Below are 22,045 nucleotides of genomic sequence, written 5' to 3' on the forward strand. Positions count from 1 at the left end.
ACGGGACATTTCCAACCATAAGCATAAACACAACAAAATATATGAACTAAAAAAAATGTGAAAATATTAAATACAGTTGGAAAACATTAAAGGTATTTGTTAAACGCACTATTATTTATGACTCTTTCCATATATATATATATATATATATATATATATATTTATTTATTTATTTTAAATCACAATGTTGTTAAAATATTGTTTTGAACTCCTTGCTACATACAGTGGTTACTATTAACTGTTTTTATATTGTGATTTTTTTGGTTAACTGTATTAAACCAGACTAAAAATCCCAATAATAACTCTGAACATAATAATAAATATTAATTTCGGCTATGTGGAATCCACAACCTTCAAAAATGCAATTCATAGATAATAACAAATGATATTTCAGTGATATTTTGACCACTCACGTAAGAAATGTCTGTCCACGGTTTGACACTTTAGTGATTTTAGACAGCGGGACTTTTATTTTGGCGTTTTATATGACATAATAATCCTGCGCCGCGCTCCTGCATCTGTTTGGGATTCGACTCGAGAAAGGTTTGTGGTTTTTCTGCATTTAAATGGTTTAAATCGATGCAAACTGTGCTGTCTATTTTACAGCTTGTACAATAACTGTAAAGTAATCACAAAGTGATTCAGTTGAAGCTCGAATGAGGACACACTCTGGTCAAAACAATGTAAATACAACGAGAAACAAACAAACTACTGCAAATGAACGAATTAAAATATAACCTATTAATCAATACAAACCAAACTGAATCATAAATGCTTAAATATGAGTGTTTTGGCTAATTAGGTCATTTAAGATCAATTCAGTGTCATTCTGACTGAATAAGATGCACCAGAGATATAGTTTGCATTTCTTTCTGTTAATTATTCTGATCTTAAACAGGACAAAGTGTCCAAACACACAGAAAAACTCCTGCGGAAGCAGCCGAGGTTATAAAGATGGCGTTTCTTAAAGAGGAGAGTGAAGACATCAGGATTGAAGAAGTATTCAGTCTGAAACGAGAAGATACTGAGGAACAAACAGGTTGGTTCTCATTCAGTTCTTTTTTAGAATGTTAGTCTCCACAGAAATGAATGAAATTATAGAAGAATGTCATGTGAGCAGTTTTATTTGACCGAGTGAGACAAATGTTAATGCAGCTGAGATCTATCTACAGCAGGTAAAACAAAGTATTGAACACCATTTTTCTCAGTAAATATATTTCTAAAGGTGCTGTTGACTTGAAATTTTCTCCAGATGTTGGTCCATACATACAAAGAAAGCAAAACAAATAATTTCACAAATTAAGTTGTGTGTAGTAAAATGGAATGACAGGGGAAGAACTACTGAAATGTATTTAATACTTTGTACAAAAGCCTTTGTTGGTAATGACCGCTCAGTGTTTCCCCTATAAATGTTTCCAGCAGCGGTGCTGTTACGTGCCGGAGGTTGTTACCAAGCCGCTCGCGGCGGGTCCGAGGGCATGCACCCCCGGAAGATTTTTTTTTTTTAATAACCCCTTAAACCATGACATCTGGCAAGTTTTGTGGATAGAAATGCACATTTTGAGACATACAAACTTGACATACCATCATCAGAAGGCATGATTATTGCAGCACGTACCTTGAACTGGTCACAAACAAGATTAGGACAGGATTATTCATGTTTTTCTTTTGTGTTAATTTTCAGCTGTAAGGTAGAAATAGATAGTGGAAAAATTAAACGGCACAACCCAGAAAAAGATTATTTACAATTTATTGAAAATGTTATCCTAATGGCAAGGGCCACACCCAATCTGTGAGCACTTAATTTTTCTGGGCTTTTCATAGAAGATTCATATCATGTAGGGTGTCATATCAGGTGAGATTTTATTGATCGGATGTTGGGTTATTTTTTTGTGAAAAAAGGTATGTACCAGGTATCTGCATGAAGAGATTTCAGTGTGCCTGGAGCTGTAGGTATACAGAAATCTTAATGAATGAATAATGGATCTGATTAAAATCACCCTATTCAGTGTGGAAAAGTCATGCTCACAGTTCACACTGGAGATTGGTATGCCACAGGATTTCACCCATCTGAAAAATTAATGGTATTTTCAATACCAGTGAAAATTCACGGTTTTCGGTACCAATTTCGCAGTTCGCTTTCTCCTCTCCACAAGCGCCCGTGGCGTCTGTCGTTGCTATGCAACCATGAACAGAGGAGCGCAAAACCAGAGTGCCGCGTCGCTTTCTGCACGCCCACATTTGAAATATTTGAATGTGAACGGCCCCTTATGGCAACGTGACATTAGCCTAATCAAAAATAATTTCCATTTGTGGCTCTTTCCTCCTTTCTTGTCAACAAGTGGATTCAGAGCCATCGCATTAGCAGCGCCGCCGGTCGCCATGTTTGTGTTTTTAGGTATGTAAGTGAATGTCGTGATATTACTGATCATGTGCTTAATACATTGTAGGGGAAACACTGACCGCTTCAAGACGCCTCCTGTAGGAGAAACGAGCCGCATGCATTGCTCCGGTGTGACTTTAGCCCATTCTTCCACACAGTCTTCAAAGCTCGAGTTCGATGAACTCTGATCTTTAGTGATTCAAGTTTAGGTTATTGGCTGGCCGTTCTTGCACCTTTAATTCTTTCTCTGAAACCAATTGAGAGTTTCCTTGGCTGTGTTTGAGATCATTGTCTCAGTCATCATCCTGGTACTGTAGGAGTTGGGACTGAAGCAGCTAATATTAATTTTCCACTGACTAGGGGCAGGATTTCTTTCTAATTACTGATAGATTTCAGCTGGTGTCTTGGCTTTCCATGCCTTTTTGCATCTCCCCTTTCTTCATGTGTTCAATACTTTTTCCCTGTAATTCCATTTTATTACACACAACTTATTTGTTTTGCTTTCTTTGTATGTATGGATTACTTGGGTTGTTACCGACATCTGGTGAACAGTCACCTTTAGAAATATATTTACTGGGAAAAATGTTGACCTTATCTTATTTTACCCTATCTATCTATTTGGTAAATAAATACAGGGGGTTATATTTTTCATGTTTTTGGGTGATGCATAAGGGAATGAAAATATTCACAAGCTAAAGGTCACTGCACACTGAGTCCGAAATTTTCGCACATTAAAAAATAAATACAACCTCACGTTGTCAGTCACGTTTGCACACTGCCTCCAAAAAAACAAATTCGGATCAGGTTCGATTTTCTGCATTTTCGCGTGCATTTTGATAAAAGGATGGGGAATATGATGATAACTGAAAAACGTATGCGAACATTCGGTGTGCAATGACCTTTAGAATTCAGAGGGTCAAATACACTTGCTCTAGTTTGCAAATACACTATTATTGTAACATTAACATACTTTTAATAAACAGTAAACACTGAATCAAGCAATAATTAAATCATGTCAGAAGCACCAGCCGACTGATAAAACATTTGCGAGCTGAAATAAAACCATTTCTCCTGTTGACACATCTTGCTCGAGTTACATGTTCTACAAGAACTTCCAGTAAATAAAACAGCTAGTAACTTTATAATGAACTGCCGCATAATCAAAGGTGTAAATCCAACTGATTTGAATGTTGTGATGCTCACAAACATTAGCAAAGACAAACTGCACACTAAAGAAATCCTCTATTGTGACTTACACATCTTCCATCATCTTCAGTTGTAAACGTAGCATCAGAAGTTGATCTAGGATGAGTGTTTCTTCATCTTTAGTAGCAGGTGGATTTTTACAGAGAGCCCCATCCACATGAAGACACGTTTAGCTGTATACGTAAAGATTTTGTATCGGATTGGCGTTTCATCCAGACGGTTCCAGCGTTTTGGGAGCGTGAAACCACTATTTTTTTAAACCGGGTCCCAAAGTGGATACATTTGAAGAAGACCTCCTTTGTGTTTTCGTATGTACAGCCAATCCATCTATTTAGTGAAACGATGATGTCATCACCCCACGTCTCGCCCCTGGTCAGACACTGCTACGTCACGTAACAGAACGATTGTCTTTTTAATTAACTAACATTAACACAGATTAATAAATGTATTGTTCCATGTTGGCTTTCTTGTTGTTGTGTTGGGTTTGTAAACAGCATGCAAGGTTTAAGCGCATGCTCCAAGTCGTCTTCTCTGTTTTCAGTGTATCTGTGTGGCAGAATTACAGCTCCACATGCTGGTCTGGCATGTATACTACATCGTTTTGAGTCAGTTTTGTGGTTTGTGTGTACGCAGATGTTTCTTGAGGGGGGGGGGGGGGGGGATCGGCTGGGGAAAGTTCTGGTTTCGTGTGGATGTGGCCTGAGACTTGCTTCTGCTTGTATATGATGCTGTGAGTGAGAGCTGTTTGTTACTTATAGCTAAATAATGGTCACAATTAGGGCTGGGTATCGAGTTCGATACTTTTTAGGCACCGACCGAATTGCCTCGATACCACCGAGTATCGAAAAACGTCTTGTCGTTCGGTGCCAAATTTCGATACCTAAGGGGTTAATCTCATTAATGTCAGTGAGCCAATAATCCTGCAGCACTAGGTGTGTTTGACTAGAAGTGACGCGGCGCTGATTGATCAGTGTTTGACATCCGCGAGAGCAATTCGAAAGCGTACGGAGCAGTCTGCTCTCTATATCGCGCAGTTTCACTTACTTGACACAGACTGAAGCTCGCGTGACATTTCAGCGTCTGCCGTCTCACTAAATGAGGACATAAACACATGAACAACAGCTCTAGAACTGCTCTGAGAGTCACTTCATGAGCATTTTACCGTTTGATTTGAGTAAAACTAACGTCATATCATATACACACAGAACTGTAAAGGTATTCCCGGAAACCCGTCAAAATAAAAGTTCGGATTAACTCGGAAGACACTGCGGCAGAAATATATTAATATTGTTCAGCAGAGTGTACTGCTACTACTAGGCTACTATTAAAATTATTAAAACTCTTATTTTTTAATTAATGATCACACAACATTTCTTCCATGTTTTAATTTTAATAGTAACATTTTGTTTGCCAAAATAAATCGTTTTCTTTTCAATATTAAAGAGAATTTAAAAGAGAAATGAAATTAATGTTGTATGCCTTCATTTGAAAACCAGATACAGAACACAGAATTTCTGAGGAAAAAGAAAACATTTCATAAGGCTGTTTTAAGAATAAATATGAATAAACGAAGTAGTTTTTGTGCATTCAAATAATTAGACATACTACACCAGAATTTAATAACAATAAAACATCCACTTATGAAAGTGGATAAAGATTTTAAATTTCTTGAAGTCTTTAACAACCTCGAATAAATGAATAGAAATGATGATTCTGTCAGAGCTATGCGTTTTAAAACGAGCACGCACAAGTGTAAACTGAAAACTATTTGAGCTTTATTAATTATTTGTACTGATTTATTGTGTTGGCTATATTTTGTTCCTTTGTGCAGTGACTCAGGAGATGAGTCTTTGAGTCTGTATACATGTCAACAAGCTGAAAAAAATAAAACCAAAGTTTTCATAAAATTGGTATCGAAAAAAGTATTGTTCAGGAACCGGTATCGAACTCAAGGTATCGGTATCGAACATTTTTGAACGATACCCAGCCCTAGTCACAATGACAAATACATTTTAATTAGAGATGCACCGATTGACGTGCCAGGGACCAGAATCAGCTGATTTTCTACCTGATCCGCCCAGACTGGTGACCGGCCGGTCAGCCTCACATCTTGCCGGTTCCAAGCCGATCCATTTTGACGTCACACTTATCCTCACATCTGCATGTAAACATGTCATCGGCATGGAAAGTTCTTCACTGTGAGTGAAGACACAATGGGCCTCGTTCATGAAATTTGCTTAAATATGTTCATACACAATTAGGATAATCCCCGCCTATGAATTACAGCTACGCAAATTGCGTGTTCAGGAACGCAGTGGAATATTCCGGTCTACTTTCTCAGGTTCGGCTCCAGTACATTGCATAAATGAAAAAAAGATTAATAGGCCATATGCCTAACAATAAATCTTCTATAATGTGTGTAAAGATTTTTTTAGCCAGCTGAAAAAAAGTAACGCGCTCTTCTTAAAACTGCCAGCTGGTGGCGCTTAAACGCTTTGCTACCATGTATATTACAAATCATAGGAACCAATGTATTACTAGTATCTCATTTTTAAGAATTTGACCAAATATAAAAAAGCAGTAACCAGTAATATTAACCTCTCCATTGTTGTAGGCAGTCGTTCTACAAGTAGGATGGTTGGGTGTTCCGTTTTTTCCAGCATAAAATCATTCAATTTATCTTTTAATTAATGAAAATTAAACAAATCTTTTTTTTGTTTTTTTTGGAAAATAAAGGGGATTTAATATTACAATTAAAACTTTGAAGACATATTTAATGATTATTCCTTAAAAATAAGGTTTTAATCATGTTAGTAGGCTATTACGTACATTCTACTGAACAATAGGAATATATTTCTGCCGCAGTGTCTACAATTGAAACCCAAACTTTTATTTTGACGCGTTGCCATGAATACCTTTACATTTTTGTGTGTATATGATATCAGGATAGTTTTACTCAAATGAAACGGTCAAATGCTCATGAAGTGACTCTCAGAGCAGTTCTGGAGATGTTGTTCTGTATTTATGTCCTCATTTAGTGAGGCGGCAGACGTTAATATCACCGCAAGCCTCAAGCGCGTTTCTGTATGAGAAGCAAACAAAACCGCGCATCTGCGCCATACATTAACACAGGGACAGGCAGAAGTCATATTTAAATAGTTGTTTTGCGGCTTAATATTTACAAATACTAGTGGGAGTGGGCTCACTTGTGTGCGTACGTTTATGTGTGTGTACATCGGGGGGGAACTCCGCTGTGTGCGATACAGAGCGCATGAATGTAATGTTAGAGACAGAAATAACATGCCGTCGTGTAATTAAGACAAATAACATAAGGCTATTTAGTTTGTTAGTTTGTTGGTAGATAAGATAATGGCAGGGGAAACACTGCATTCAATGTTATTGTATGTTTGATGTTTGACAAATACGTTTTTTTCTGCAAAATGTAACATTGTTGAATAGGGCTGGACTATAAATCGAAATGAAATCACAATTGCGATAAGGCAAACGTTGCCACGCGTATTGTCATACAAATCTTTCAGTGAAACACAGGTCTGTGATCAGCAGTAAATCTCCATCCGAAGGCCAGAGGGCGCGCTCATGCGGAAACTCCAAATATGCCCTGCTGAAGAAACCCAGGAAATCCCTATAGCGGTTGCTGAATAAACAGAAGATTGAACTGCTTTCATTGATTCAGCGTGACTAATAAACACACAACTACGACAATATGGTGCTTCGAATACTATACAATGTTGCGTGCCTTATTCTGTGTAAGAAGCCACATCATCTCACAGAAGAATTTACTTCAAACATTCGACTGACGTTATGAAGTGAGTAAAAAACGTTATTAAATGTGGTATTTTCACATGCTTTCAGATGGAGCAACATTTACTACACAGAGCCATAGTTCACTGAGTAGCTACGCAAACAGCTGTCATTATCCCAAACGATAGCTTCGATTTCATAATGGCACGATTATATCATTTGCATTTAGATTTTGTTGTTTTTTTGCGTAGTTGGCAGTTAACTACGTCTCTGTGTAGCAAATGCTCTTCCATCTGAAAGCAGGTGATGGAGATTTACTACTAATCACAGAACCGGCTTTACTGACGAGATTCACAACATAATCACATTCTCAATCGTGCAGCCCTATTGTTGAAAGGTCCGCATATTTCTAATAATTTAAACTGGTGTGTCAAGCTCAGCCCTGCAGCCCAGCCTCTGCAGAGTTTTAACTCCAATTCTAACTGAACACGCCTGAATCAAGGTCTTTAAGGTCAACTTATTAGGTGTGTTGGAGCTAAACTCTGCAGGACTGTGACTCCAGGATAAATGGCAGATTTGGGCCATTTTTATAGTCTGTTTTACTGTTGCTTTTAAATAGAGGTTAACTTGTATTTGTCTCTTTTCACCCTAGACCTGATAGTGCTGAAAAAAGAGCGTGAAGTACTAGATGAAATGCAAGATGAAGATCAGTATAAGAAAGAGCATGATTTCATTACTGGACAAGAATCAATTAGTGGCTCTCAGACAGAAAAGACTGGAAGTAGAGATCATTACACCTGCCAGCACTGTGGAAAGACTTTCAATCAACATGCAAACCTTAAAGTCCACCTGAGGATTCACACTGGAGAGAAGCCTTATACATGTCAACAATGTGGAAAACATTTCAATGAACATGGAAACCTTAAAGTCCACCTGAGGATTCACACTGGAGAGAAGCCTTTCACCTGCCAACAGTGTGGAAAATGTTTCACTAAAAAAGGCACCCTCAAAAGCCACATGAATGTTCACACAGGCGAGAAGCCTTACACATGCACCCTGTGTGGAAACAGTTTCAGTCAACAAGGAAGCATTAACAGGCATATGAGAACTCACACCGGAGAGAAGCCATACATCTGCAAACTGTGTGGAAGGAGCTTCACAACAAAACCAAACCTTAGGTATCACATGAACAGTCACACTGGTGAGAAACCATTTACATGTGATCAGTGTGGAAAGCATTTCAGACATAAAGGAACCATTAAAAAGCACATGATGATTCACTCAAGAGCTCCCCTTCTCAGTTTTATATGTCATCAGTGTGGGCTGAGATTTCCAGACAGTTGTCACCTTAAAAACCATGTAAAATCTCACACTGGAGAGAAGCCTTTCATGTGCAATGACTGTGGAAAGACTTGCTCAAACAAGACAAACCTAAAGATTCACATGAGAATTCACACTGGAGAGAAGGCCTTCACCTGCCCTCAGTGTGGAAAGAGTTTCAGATTTAGAGGAAACCTTCGGAATCACATGAAAGTTCACAGTGCTGAAAAGCCTCACACCTGCCCTCAGTGTGGAAAGAGTTTCACACTTAAAGGAAACCTTAACATTCACATGAGGATTCACACTGGAGAGAGACATTTCACATGTCTCGAGTGTGACATGAGTTTCACATATCATAGAAACTTAAAAGATCATTTGCAAACTCATTCTGGCAAGACATTGACGTTCTTCAGCATGAAAAGTTTAGAAAAAGGAGCAATTTAAAAAATCACCAGCACATTCACTCTGGAAGAAGGTGCCATAATGTGTAATAATCACACAAATACACCTGGAAAGGTCATGTATGTGTGAGACCCTATTTGTCGTCTTTGTCTGGAAATCATTTTAAATAGCTCTGCAGTATTGGCACCAGAAGAGGAGTTATACACCAAAAGTTTGATGACTGAACTGGCAAAAATAATTTGGAGGGCTGAAATTATTGACTGGAACAGTGACATTTCATGAGCTTTTTCATGATTAATCTTGGTTTTGGTTTCATTTTCATGGGCTTTCAGGTTACGTTCACACTGCAAGCCTTAAGCCCGAGACACACTGCATGATTTTAACGATCCTATAAGATCATTGTAAGTCACACTGTGCAACATGAACTAATAAACATGGCTGCAACGTGTGTAGACCGTAGGATGATGACACCTATTGAATCCTAAGCCAAGTATGCAAGTTACAATACAAGAATAAACCGGATTAATGCAAGGTGCTTACTTGAATTTGACTTTTTGAAGTAAAATCCTGGAAAACCCTTGAAAAGTGCTTGAATTTTTAAAAAGCAGTATATAGTGTTATTACAGTGAAATAATATGGCAGTATATACAGTGAAATTAGTGTTATTTTTTCTCAATAAAACGATCTTTTCATGCGAAATTAACGATGCAGCGCGTCTGATATAAATACAGAGCTGTTTCGCCTGGCTTTTAGCAGCGCACGAGATCTTGCAATATTATTCCTTAAGGTGAAAAGCGGCCTCGCGATATCAGTATAATGTTGTGTTTGTGGTAAAACCTTTGATAGTGCTTGCATTATATTGTTTGGTCTTTTATTGTATGTGCTGTTTATTTGGGAACGCATATAAAGTCTGTTTTGTTGCACTCTTGTCATTTACAAGTGTGGAGCGCTTCTCCATCTTCTGAGATGATCTCAATCTCAGCCGCTTGGAACGCAAACTCTTCCTCTGCATATGCTGTTAGTTTGTGTTGCTTAACGTTCATCTGGGAAAACAGTGTGTATTATCTCAGTAGATTTGTAACGTAAATCATTTATAAACATATGCCAACACAGGAGAATACATCAACATATTCCTAAATATGTGATTTGTTGTACATCACGATTTCAAAATAAAAGCTCAAACCCTCGCTCTGAGTTTGCATGTGGCCAAATATTAAAATTACGTGGATTTAAACGGCGTTGAATCACACTGTAAGGTGAAGCATTGCCAGCCCATTGGCGCCATCTGCAGGTATTTGTAATAATACACAATATACTTAAAGTCGGCATGAAATCAAAATGGATTATTTTCTTTACTCGCGCACATTGCTAGTCTTGATGTGAACAATTAATTCGTGCAAGTTAATCTGCTGAAAAAAATTGTCTTGGTAATCTTTAATCAAAATCTGGACAGTGTCAGTTTGACGGCTTGGGCAGGATATCCTTAAACACACCCGTCCAACCGTTAGATTGCTGTGAGTGAGAGACAGAGAGGAGGAGCGCAAAAGTAAAACCATCCCCTCCATTCAATATCCCATTTCAGCTGGAAATACATCACTGCACTGAAATAAAGTCGACAGCAACTTCCGGTTCATGTGGACTTTAAATCGGTTATGTTCATATTTTGTGTAGGCATATTATATTACGTTATCTCATTTTGAAAGTGAAAGTGAAGTGACATACTGCCAAGTATGGTGACCCATACTCGGAATTCGTGCTCTGCATTTAACCCATCCATCGTGCACACACACACACACCGTGAACACACACACACCGTGAACACACACCCGGAGCAGTGGGCAGCCATTTATGCTGCGGCGCCCGGGGAGCAGTTGGGGGTTCGGTGCCTTGCTCAAGGGCACCTCAGTCGTGGTATTTAAATTGTTAAGACTTTTGCGGAGCTGCCTAACTTCGCTGCTCACTCCATTCGGCCGGAAGCGGAAGTCCCTTACTGGTCGATTCTGGTCTAAAACAGCAAGTGCAGATCATGAAGAATCTGAGAGCTTGCGTCTCTTTTCTGCTGATTGGCTGGTGCTTGGATGGCACTCTTCATCTGAAAATTCAACTTGATGGCTGTTGCATGGGAAAGAATGGAAAGATAATTAGCACCACATGTCAAGTAAACAATTCTGTATAGTTTTTATATGGCTGGCCATTCAATCAACAATCAAACTGATGGGCAGTCGTTTAGACAGCATTCATTCTAAAACTTGTCCATTCAATCAACAATCAATTCCTAGCACACATACAAACCCGATTACAAAAAAGTTGGGACACTGTACAAATTGTGAATAAAAACAGAATGCAATGATGTGGAAGTTTCAAATGTCAATATTTTATTCAGAATACAACATAGATGACATATCAAATGTTTAAACTGAGAAAATTTATCATTTTAAGGGAAAAATAAGTTTATTTTAAATTTCATGGCATTAACACATCTCAAAAAAGTTGGGACAAGGCCATGTTTACCACTGTGTGGCATCCCCTCTTCTTTTTATAACAGTCTGCAAACGTCTGGGGACTGAGGAGACAAGTTGCTCAAGTTTAGGAATAGGAATGTTGTCCCATTCTTGTCTAATACAGGCTTCTAGTTGCTTAACTGTCTTAGGTCTTCTTTGTCGCATCTTCCTCTTTATGATGCGCCAAATGTTTTCTACGGAGGAAAGATCTGGACTGCAGGCTGGCCATTTCAGTACTCGAATCCTCCTTCTACGCAGCCATGATGTTGTAATTGATGCAGTATGTGGTCTGGCATTGTCGTGTTGGAAAATGCAAGGTCTTCCCTGAAAGAGACAACGTCTGGATGGGAGCATATGTTGTTCTAGAACTTGGATATACCTTTCAGCATTGATGGTGCCTTTCCAGATGTGTAAGCTGCCCATGCCACACGCACTCATGCAACCCATACCATCAGAGATGCAGGCTTCTGAACTGAGCGCTGATAACAACTTGGGTTGTCCTTGTCCTCTTTAGTCCGGATGACATGGCGTCCCAATTTTCCAAAAAGAACTTCAAATTTTGATTCGTCTGACCACAGAACAGTTTTCCACTTTGCCACAGTTCATTTTAAATGAGCCTTCTGGGTCATGTTTAGATATGGCTTCTTTTTTGACCTATAGAGTTATAGCCGGCAACGGCGAATGGCACGGTGGATTGTGTTCACCAATGTTTTCTGGGAGTATTCCTGAGCCCATGTTGTGATTTCCATTACAGTAGCATTCCGGTATGTGATGCAGTGCCGTCTAAGGGCCCGAAGATCACGGGCATCCAGTATGGTTTTCCGGCCTTGACCCTTACGCACAGAGATTGTTCCAGATTCTCTGAATATTTGGATGATATTATGCACTGTAGATGATGATAACTTCAAACTCTTTGCAATTTTTCTCTGAGAAACTCCTTTCTGATATTGCGCCACTATTTTTCACCGTAGCATTGGGGGAATTGGTGATCCTCTTGCCATCTTGACTTCTGCGAGACACTGCCACTCTGAGAGGCTCTTTTTATACCCAATCATGTTGCCAATTGACCTAATAAGTTGCAAATTGGTCCTCCAGCAGTTCCTTATATGTACATTTAACTTTTCCGGCCTCTTATTGCTACCTGTCCCAACTTTTTTGGAATGTGTAGCTCTCATGAAATCCAAAATGAGCCAATATTTGGCATGACATTTCAAAATGTCTCACTTTCAACATTTGATGTGTTATCTATATTCTATTGTGAATAAAATATAAGTTTATGAGATTTGTAAATTATCGCATTCTTTTTTTTTGGAATCGGGTTTGTACACTATATAGATATATAGTGTGTGTGTGTGCTAGAAACAAATGACAGAAACAACTAATAATCCAATATATACAAATATAAATAGATGAATAAATGAATACATATAAAGTAGCATCATCTTTTTCAGACAACAATGCATTTACCTTATAAATCAAATGGGAAAACAAACACATACTCACTCACTCTCTCTCTCTCTCACACACACACGTATAATGTGTGCATGTTACAAAACTCACTGATATAAAATTGGATCATCTTTTCCGTCCTCAAGTATATCACCCTCGCCGCTGTCTTCACTCTCCTCAATTTCATCATCGCTGCTTCGAGTGATCGCAAATAAAACATCTTCAGCAGAAAAAAACTTATTTTGACGATCCATTTGATGAGAGAATCCGCCCAATAAGAAAGACGCGAAAACAGATGTTGACTAGGGAACCGTCTTTTTACTATGGATTGTTAGCTGTCGAATGACAGGGGTGTGGTCACAGCCTACTTCGCAGGTTAGCTCCTCGAGCGGAATGGAGAGTGACTGATTCAAATAAAAATAAAAACATCTTGTTCGCGAGGAATTTAAACTTCCCGGGTATCGTTGGAATCGTGCACTGATTGTCTACGTTTTCTATCAGTCATATAATTTCGATTCTTTCATTGGCTTTCGTTGTAAAGACAAAATAATAGGATCTGCATATCATGACGTCAAAATATTTTGACCTATATATTGCCTATCTTTGTATTTGTGTGTGTGTGTGCGGTCTTAATTTGTTCATTACACTCTAAGCAACATTCGGCTACCGGGAGTCTGTTTTCTATGGGTCATTCTATGAAACTGGTGGCTTTCCTGTCCCGGCCTCAACCACCAGGAAAAACACTTAAAAGTGTCAGATAATGACACAAAATGTATGTTTTTTGTTTTAATTGAAGTGTTTTATTGTTAATAAAACATATGTAAGACAGTTATATTGCAAACCATATTGTAGAACACAGTCAGTGCCATGAAATTGGCTTGTCCCTCGGGTCAGGAGTCGTGGTAGTGACATATTTAGAGTTAAAGAATATATTTTTCTCCCCCTTTAAATGGCATAATACAAAGGTAAGTAGTATAGTTATTTAGTAGACTACTTAAAAAACTAAAATATCAACTAAATATTATAAATAATTTACAGGGAATACCTGTCCCTCAATTTCAATTGGTGTTAAAATTGATAAAAACCACCACTTTGAAAAAAATCAACATCCTTGCCAACTTCTTCCTGGGTCAAAGGTTCATTGTAGGCGTGGCTGTTTTGAAAAGCACATGGTGAGTGTGCACTCTCTCTTCATCTTTTAGCAATTTGATAAATAATTAGATAATTTCATGCGAGGACTTAAGATGTGTCACTGGTGTTCTACAGTTTGTAGTAAGGGGAAAGGAAATGTTCTTAATATAATTTTTCAAATTGCATGATTAAGTGATTTATTTACAATTTAAGAAGTGTGGTTTGAGCTACTGTGGCCTCCATCTTAGATATGCCATTTTGTCTGCAGATTTGTCACTGGTGTTATCGTCACTGGTGTTACTGTTGCTGCTGGTAACACCAGTGACATGACGATAACACCACTAACTTTTTTCTCAACATAAGGTTTCATAAAAGCCTCAACAATATTAATAAAGACTTGTTAGCATTTCATTACTGTTTTAATATTGTAAACACATAATATTGCTTTCCTTTTGACAGATATGGCAAAATTAAGTGCTGCTGTAAAGCAAAGACTCTACAGTAGGGATGTAACGGTATGAAAATTTCTAATCACGATTATAGTGACCAAAATTATCACGGTTATCAGTATTATCACGGTATTGTTAAAATGTGCTGGAGATGTTCAAAAAGTAACGAAACATAAATCACTTCACCAAGTTTCATACTTAAAAATCAACAAACAGCAAATAAAATGACTTTTTGTTTGTATAATCACTAAAACAATAACATTACCAATGAGGTCTGTATTTTAAATGACAATTTGACTGACACCAGTTTAATAGCATGTTCAAATAAATAATGTAAATGTTCAAATAAAGCTTTGAAAAAGTTTAACATAAAGGTAGACCACACATTTCAGCCTTTAAAGAAAAGGGTTAAATTAAAATGATAATTAATAAATGATTATATGTATTTTATCTGCTTCATAAATAATCGTATATAGAATATCTGAATTGTTTAAATGTACATAAGTTTGTTTTTCATCAACCGGTTAAAATTTACAGCAGGTCATGCAAATTTGGTCAATTTTTTGGCCAGACAGAAACTGCACACAGACTGAATGTAAATAAGTGTCTGTAAATCCACTCTCTGACAGCAGGTGGCGCTTTATACGGAAAAGCTGAATTACAGCTGATTCCTGTGAACTCCGCGAACACTTCCTTTAGGTATTACATGGAGCTAAGATGAGAACAAAATGCCATCGAATTGTTTCTGAAGACAGTCAGATCCTTCAGAGGTACATTCATATGATTAATTCATTGATATATTAATTTGTATAATTCCCTTAGCACTCTTTTAAAACCTTCCAGCTTTTCCGCCCTATTTTCACTCAGAACGAAACTACTGTGATGCTGTGCGCACGTGAGACTGTTACTGAAAACTGCTTTATGCTGGACAGTATTTATTTATCGCGAGTTGTTTAAATCACGGTAATCGAATACGGTTTTAATGATAATTAAAATATGAAACGGTAATACTAACCGCGGGGAATTTTATCATGATTTATCGTCAAACCGGTAATCGTTACATCCCTACTCTACAGGCAGCGCAGGGATGCTGACCCAGACCGCAGAGCAGCCTACCTTAAAAGATTTGGAGGGTCAAAAAAGAAAGAGAGTGAAGGATCTCACAGAAAGGGAAAAAAGACAGGAGCAAAGGAAATGGCGGGTCAGACAGGCAAAACACAGAGAGAGATTGAGAGCAGGAAAGACGGTGTTGGCTAATGGCCGTGATCTCTCACCTCCACATCAACCAGGTGTCATCAACCCGGATACCTCAGCTCCACTTCGTCCAGATGTCATCGAGTCTCACCACAGTGGACAGTGGTGCATCGTGAACTATGATGAACAACCATACCCTGGCGTTATACTGGATGTCGAAGAACATCATGTGAAAGTTAAGTGCATGCACAGGAATGGAGTAAACGAGTTCTACTGGCCAAGCCCAAGAGATGATATCAACTGTTATGGAGATGACCAGATTGTTTGTCTGATGCCAGAGCCGCTGCCAGTGAACAAAAGATGGGTTCAGATTGACCACAGTATCTGGAAGTACTTGGAGGAGCACCTGAATGTATGAAAGTGTCAGATGTGAACTGGCTACTAGTGAAGAAGCCATCAGTGGCTTCAATGGAGACTGGCTCGGAAATGATAACAGATGGACGCGACACAATAACATGGCAAAGACAAACATATTTCAAGTAAAAGTGAAGAACAGTTAGTATAGGAAATATTTCATGAACATGTTTTACTGCATACAAAATGTTCGTATCAGTGCCGTTGGGAAAACAGTTTTAGTTTTGCGTTCAATGTTAGTGTTTCTAATGTTCTAGTGGACGTTTTGTTTGTATGACAATGTTGTGTTATGAAAGACACATTTTAGTCAAAAGGCTTCATCTTTCGGTCTTAATCTGACTAATAACCTTTATTTTATTGTTCATATTAAATTTACATTTTATGAAATATGAAATTATTTGTAATGTAAAATGACTAATAAATGTATAAAAAATAGTTTGAAATAATCTTAAGGTTTGTCATTGGTTTCACTTTGCGTCACTGGTGTTACCGCATGGCATATTGGTTTTCTGGCATCAGAGTTGCCCAGTTTCATAGAATATGGTTTTTTATCTACCTAACTGTTGCTGCATTCCTTAGTAAGCATTTTAAGGACTCCATGTAAATATCACTATATCAATAAGCTATTCATAATTTTTTCTACCTCATATTGCTGCTATTTAAATAACCTGTACAACTTTTTGCACATTCCTCTTATATTACTATTTAAGTCAACAACATACTGACCTGCACATTTATATTTATATTTTTTTTATCTTATTCTTTTATTTATTTTATTTTTCTTAATTTGTATACTATACAATTGCACTGTCCTTTGTAACTGCTGGTTATACTCTGTATAATTGTGTATGTGACGAATAAAAATCTTGAATCTTATTTTGATTGGTCAGATCGCCTGTCAATCAAGCTCTTTGCGAACGGTCAATTCAGAAGAGAGATCCCGATCATGTGGAGGAGCTACAGAGCGCACAACGGTAAAGCCATGTTTAAATGTGATGATAGAGGAGAGAACTAATTCAAACATCTGCTTACACTTTAGGCGTGTGGCTGTGATATAAAGCCAATTTTATTGTTTATTTTGATTTTGGCTTCCAAGGATCATAAAAAAAAGATGTGAGGTTAAAGTATTAAAAACTATCAGCGTTTCTTCTAGTGCAACTTCTTTCCCTTCTTAGCGGTGCACGTTCCTCCCAAAAACCCAAACTTAACGTCAGAATCAGCACAATTGAGATTGCTGTAAAATGCAGTCTTTACTGTTGCTAAATTGTGGGACATGGCTTGATGAAACATTGAAAGCACAATAATCTGTGCACAAGATAGAGGGCGGTTGCACATTTAAGGGGGATTTATTCTGAAAAATATAAATGAATCTATCTTTTAGTAGCAGCACTCGTGGTTAACACATTTACTCTCGCTCTGGAACTCTCTCGAGATTCAGCGTGTATTGAATATTACATTTTTAACATACAAATATTATGCACCAACTGATTAGAACAATATCTCTGCTACATTCTCAATAAACAACAATCGTGTTGTCACATGAACTCATGTTAACGTGTAAACTTATAAATCAACGCATAACACGGTTAATACAACAGATACTTGCTTCACTTTCTATTCAAACTAATTGGGAAATATACACACAACCATTATAAACATTAATACACTTAGGTCTCACACATTTTCCACCAGTTTATCTGAAAAATACGAATTAATCTTTTAGTAGCAGCACTCGTGGTTAACACATTTACTCTCGCTCTGGAACTCTCTCGTTCCATAACTCGTGAATTTACCGCCACCTGCTGGTGTAATCTGAGACTGCGATTTCTTTTAAACCCAACATGTCTATTTAATATTAGAACCACAGTTATGTAGCTTATTTTTTTCCATTGATTTACATTTCTGGAATGCAATGCTTTCACCCATTGCGTTACACGTGCACCAAAATGGACAAGCAAATTACACTTCGGGATCAGGTGCGTCTAAACAATCAAATACACACAAAAATATGTAAAAAAAAAAAAAGTATTCACTTGTCTGGATGTAAACAGCGGGGAGAAAATCCGATGTGTGTCAATATATATGCAGTCACCTTCTGATGATCGGGCAACAACAAAATGCTTTAATCTGAATAACAACTTTAATAAGCATTAATATATCAAATTACACAGTGAACAATATGCAGTATTATTTTACTCTTGGTTATTTTATTACATTTTTTTAAGCTGTTACTTACCTGAACAGTAATGTTAGTAGACCTCCATGAAAAATAAAGCAGTTTATTTCATTTGTATTTTTGTTTTATTGTATTTGTCAGTTTGTTTTACTTTGTTTCCTTGTTTATGTTCTTTTTTTAGCTTATCGTATGTAAATAAAACACTAAAAATGCCTGCACACTGGTGCATTTACACATTTATGTTTTATATTCATATCAGTTAGGCTATAATTATTTTATATTTCAGAATATAAAACAATGTTAATTAAGCTCTTAATTTGTTATATATATATACAGTATTTATATATGTGCGTGTATGTATATGTGTGTGTGTGTGTGTGTGTGTGTGTGTGTGTGTGTGTGTGTTCACTACTCACTGCTGTGTGTGTGCACTTGGATGGGTTAAACGCAGAGCACCAATTTCGAGTATGGGTCACCATACTTGACAATACGTCACGACTTTTTTAAAAATAATGAAAGTAATACGAGTGTACACTGTAACATGATGAGTAGTCTGTATGTTTATTATTAATAGCTTACTCTATTCAAAAATAGATTTTAATAACATGCTAAACAATAATAATTAGTTTCTCAGATATAAAATGTCTTCTTTTTTTTACGATAGTACAAAGCATGCGTGAGTCTATGGCTACAAAACCTATATATATATATACAGATGCTCCTGATATTAACATGCTCAAAAAAAAAATTATAAATTTTTTTGGTTGTTTGTATTTTATTGAATCAGATACCTGCACCACAGATGATGAATCCTGATGACTTTCTTCAAACTGTTTTCCTCTTGAGAGCGCTGTACCAACATCAGATGTTCAACTACACTGATATTCTAATGGTAAAACAAGATCCTTGACTACTGATTGTTTTTTTTTCTTGAATCCCTGGAAATAAGCAGAAACACTTAAATAACATACGTAAATATCAGGTATGAACAGAATCTGTTGCAGGGAATGAGTCAAAGTCTGTTCACATCTCTGTGGTTAGATCAGTGCACAATAATGTGTCTTTGACCTTCATTATGTATGTTTTGATTATACTGTGTTGTAAATAAAATATAAGTAATAAAAAAAAAAACAAATTCAATCTCCTCGCACTCTGTCTTACCTGCCTCAGTCAAGTCACACTGATGGGCCATTATGGGGCCATTAGGAGAGGGCCCTTTGTCTCTCAGGTGAAAATCACTTAATATTCAAGCCCATTACCACTCCCTCGCATATAGGCTTTCAATCACTAAACATGTCTTTAAAAATTTAAATCAATATATTGTTTTCTGTGAAGGAGTAAGCAGAATGATTTTCACATAATTGTGAAGGAAATATTCTAGCCTACAAGACTTATTCAGTATGTGTTTATTTTCAAAATAGATGCATTAATTTTAGCCATTCTCATTTGCTAGGAGAAGTAAGCACAGAATCAACTTTGCGCTGCTGCGCGTGATCTGGATCAGACAAATATACACATGCATATTGAAAAGCGGATGTTTTGGAAAATGCTACACCACATTTAAAAAAAAAAAAGTTCTAGTAAATTAGGCTTTCTTATTATGGATTACAAAAAAGGTCTCGTGTGTTATATTTCCACTTGCACTTATCTTAAAGTTGCTTTGGGTTTGTTGATTTATTATTTATATTTATTTGGTTGTTTTATTAATGAAAAACCCAATTCAAGTTCAAGAACAAATAGTTTTGTATTGTTTTTGTTTTGTTTTATTGTATTTCTTTTACATGTTCAAAATAAAGTCTCAAAAAACAAAACAAAAAAAAAACAATCAAATTCAGCAAAAAAGTGAAGTTTGTGTCTTGCTGCTGTTACGAAATGTTTTTTTTATTTTTGTTTGTTTCTTTCAGCGTTCTTTTTATTTAAAAACATAGTTGGTGCATTTTGTTTTGCGATGCTAAAACCATTTGAGGTTTAAATAAACACTGTTTGAATTGTTAATAATGTGTCTCAATCGGTCATTGAATTTATGTATTTATTGTTATGACCTTAAAAAGTGGATTCAGCATTGGGGAAATATTAGCATATTTTTTCTCAAAAATAATACATTTATAGTATATTGCTTGTGTGTTTCAAACACACTCATAATTAATTTGTAATGCACTCGTAACACAAAAAAGTACACTTTAATTAATTCATTTGTAATGTACTCATAACACTTTAATATCACTAATCAAGCATGAAAATAGGCATTTACTTAAAGTGTACTTGTTCCAATTTAGCATCAAAAAGTACACTAAATACACTTAATGTTATACATTAGTATAATTTTATTACAACTAAAATACACTTAGTACAAAAATATTTTATCCAAAATAGCACACTTGTCTGTGGCATTGATGTTAATCAAGCAACAAAATAAAGACAATCACTCACTGCTCTTGACTGAAAAACTTTAGTAGCCCTAAAGATTCATTTCAATTTATTTATAGAAATAAATGTGTCTGCTTGAAAGAATGAAGAATATGGTAAACAAGTTGCTATAAAGAATGCATAATTATCCTATATAACCATGGGTATTTCATTAAAAAGAAGACCATGTTCTTGTTCTTCATGAGAAGTGATTTTATTTCATTTTAACATAAAGGCATGTTGTGTGTCACCGCAGTTAAATCGGTGTCTATCATGATAAAACCTTAATATCAAACCTATATAATACGTTTGGAAGTTTTAGAGAAATGCTTAATAAATGCACTGTAACTGAACCCATTAGATTTTAGCCGACTAAATGTACTGAAGATTTAGTCGACTAAAACTTGACTAAAACTAAAAACAATTAAAATGACTAAAACTAAATGGTATTTTAGTAAAAAAAAACTGACTAAAACTAAATCAAAATTAACACTGATCTTCCTGGTGGATGGGTGGGTGTTATGGAATTTTTTTTCTCAATAAAAATAATTGTTCACAAAACAAACATTAGAAACTTGAAAAAAAGATTTATTTTCACCAGCCGAGTACACTCAAAAAAATGATTCTTTAAACTTACTTAATTCGATTATGGACAGTGGTTCCACACAACCAAATTGCTCTTTATTTACATTAATGGAATTTTTTGAGTCTATTTAAAATTACTGTGTTGAGCCAACACAATTGAATGAGGAAAATCAATGTGAAGTAGTACTGTCCAACCAAATCAATTTAATCATTTTTCTTTAACTTAAACCAGTTAAGTTCAATCAACATGTTTTGGTTTACTAAAACTGGCCAAATGTGTTTCATTGAGCCTACATAAGGAGCTTGGTTTCATATAAGCCAATTACATTATGGACAGTGGTTCCATCCAATTAGTTCTTGTTATTTTTACTCAATTGTTTCTATTTAAAGTTACTCCCTTTAACAAAGCATTTTTTGTGTGTGTGATTGTCAAGTAATGACTCATACAAAGGCAAGATATGTAACACATGATCAAACTGTATTTGTTAAACAAGCACAAACAGTTTTAAACAGACTGACTGCTCAATCTTACATTCAGAGTCTATAGACTTGTGCAAATGCATTAACATTGTTTTTCAGTTTCAATGCATTATTTTACAAAAGTCAACAAAAATAAAGTTCTTCCTTTTAATTGAGAAAAAAAACACGGTCAGAAATGACAGTTGGC

At 36.4% G+C, this 22,045-nt stretch overlaps 1 protein-coding gene across 3 annotated transcripts; it reads left to right on the forward strand.

The window, feature by feature from the left end:
- The first annotated feature begins 475 nt into the window (after positions 1 to 475).
- On the forward strand, positions 476 to 16,643 carry LOC306855166 (uncharacterized protein). Of its 3 annotated transcripts, XM_079393639.1 has the most exons (5): positions 491 to 543; positions 899 to 1,039; positions 14,614 to 14,655; positions 15,680 to 16,064; positions 16,109 to 16,643. In XM_079393639.1, the coding sequence occupies exons 2-5, from the start codon at positions 955 to 957 to the stop codon at positions 16,110 to 16,112; spliced, it is 516 nt and encodes a 171-aa protein (XP_079249765.1). In that variant the 5' UTR covers positions 491 to 543; positions 899 to 954; the 3' UTR covers positions 16,113 to 16,643. The 3 variants fall into 3 exon arrangements, with proteins under 3 accessions (XP_079249763.1, XP_079249764.1, XP_079249765.1); XM_079393638.1 differs by lacking the exons at positions 14,614 to 14,655; positions 15,680 to 16,064; positions 16,109 to 16,643 and adding exons at positions 4,223 to 4,319; positions 8,004 to 10,254 and having other exon boundaries at positions 483 to 543; XM_079393637.1 differs by lacking the exons at positions 14,614 to 14,655; positions 15,680 to 16,064; positions 16,109 to 16,643 and adding an exon at positions 8,004 to 10,260 and having other exon boundaries at positions 476 to 543.
- The last annotated feature ends 5,402 nt before the right edge of the window (positions 16,644 to 22,045 follow it).

This window comes from Barbus barbus (genome assembly GCF_936440315.1).
Source record: "Barbus barbus genome assembly, chromosome: 3".
Lineage (NCBI taxonomy): Eukaryota > Metazoa > Chordata > Actinopteri > Cypriniformes > Cyprinidae > Barbus > Barbus barbus.

Bases quoted from the DNA above. Each gene is read 5' to 3' on its own strand.
- LOC306855166 (XM_079393637.1), top strand. From the start codon at position 955: ATGGCGTTTCTTAAAGAGGAGAGTGAAGACATCAGGATTGAAGAAGTA. The intron at 1,040-8,003 runs GTTGGTTCTCAT...TTTTCACCCTAG, and splicing joins AGATACTGAGGAACAAACAG to ACCTGATAGTGCTGAAAAAA.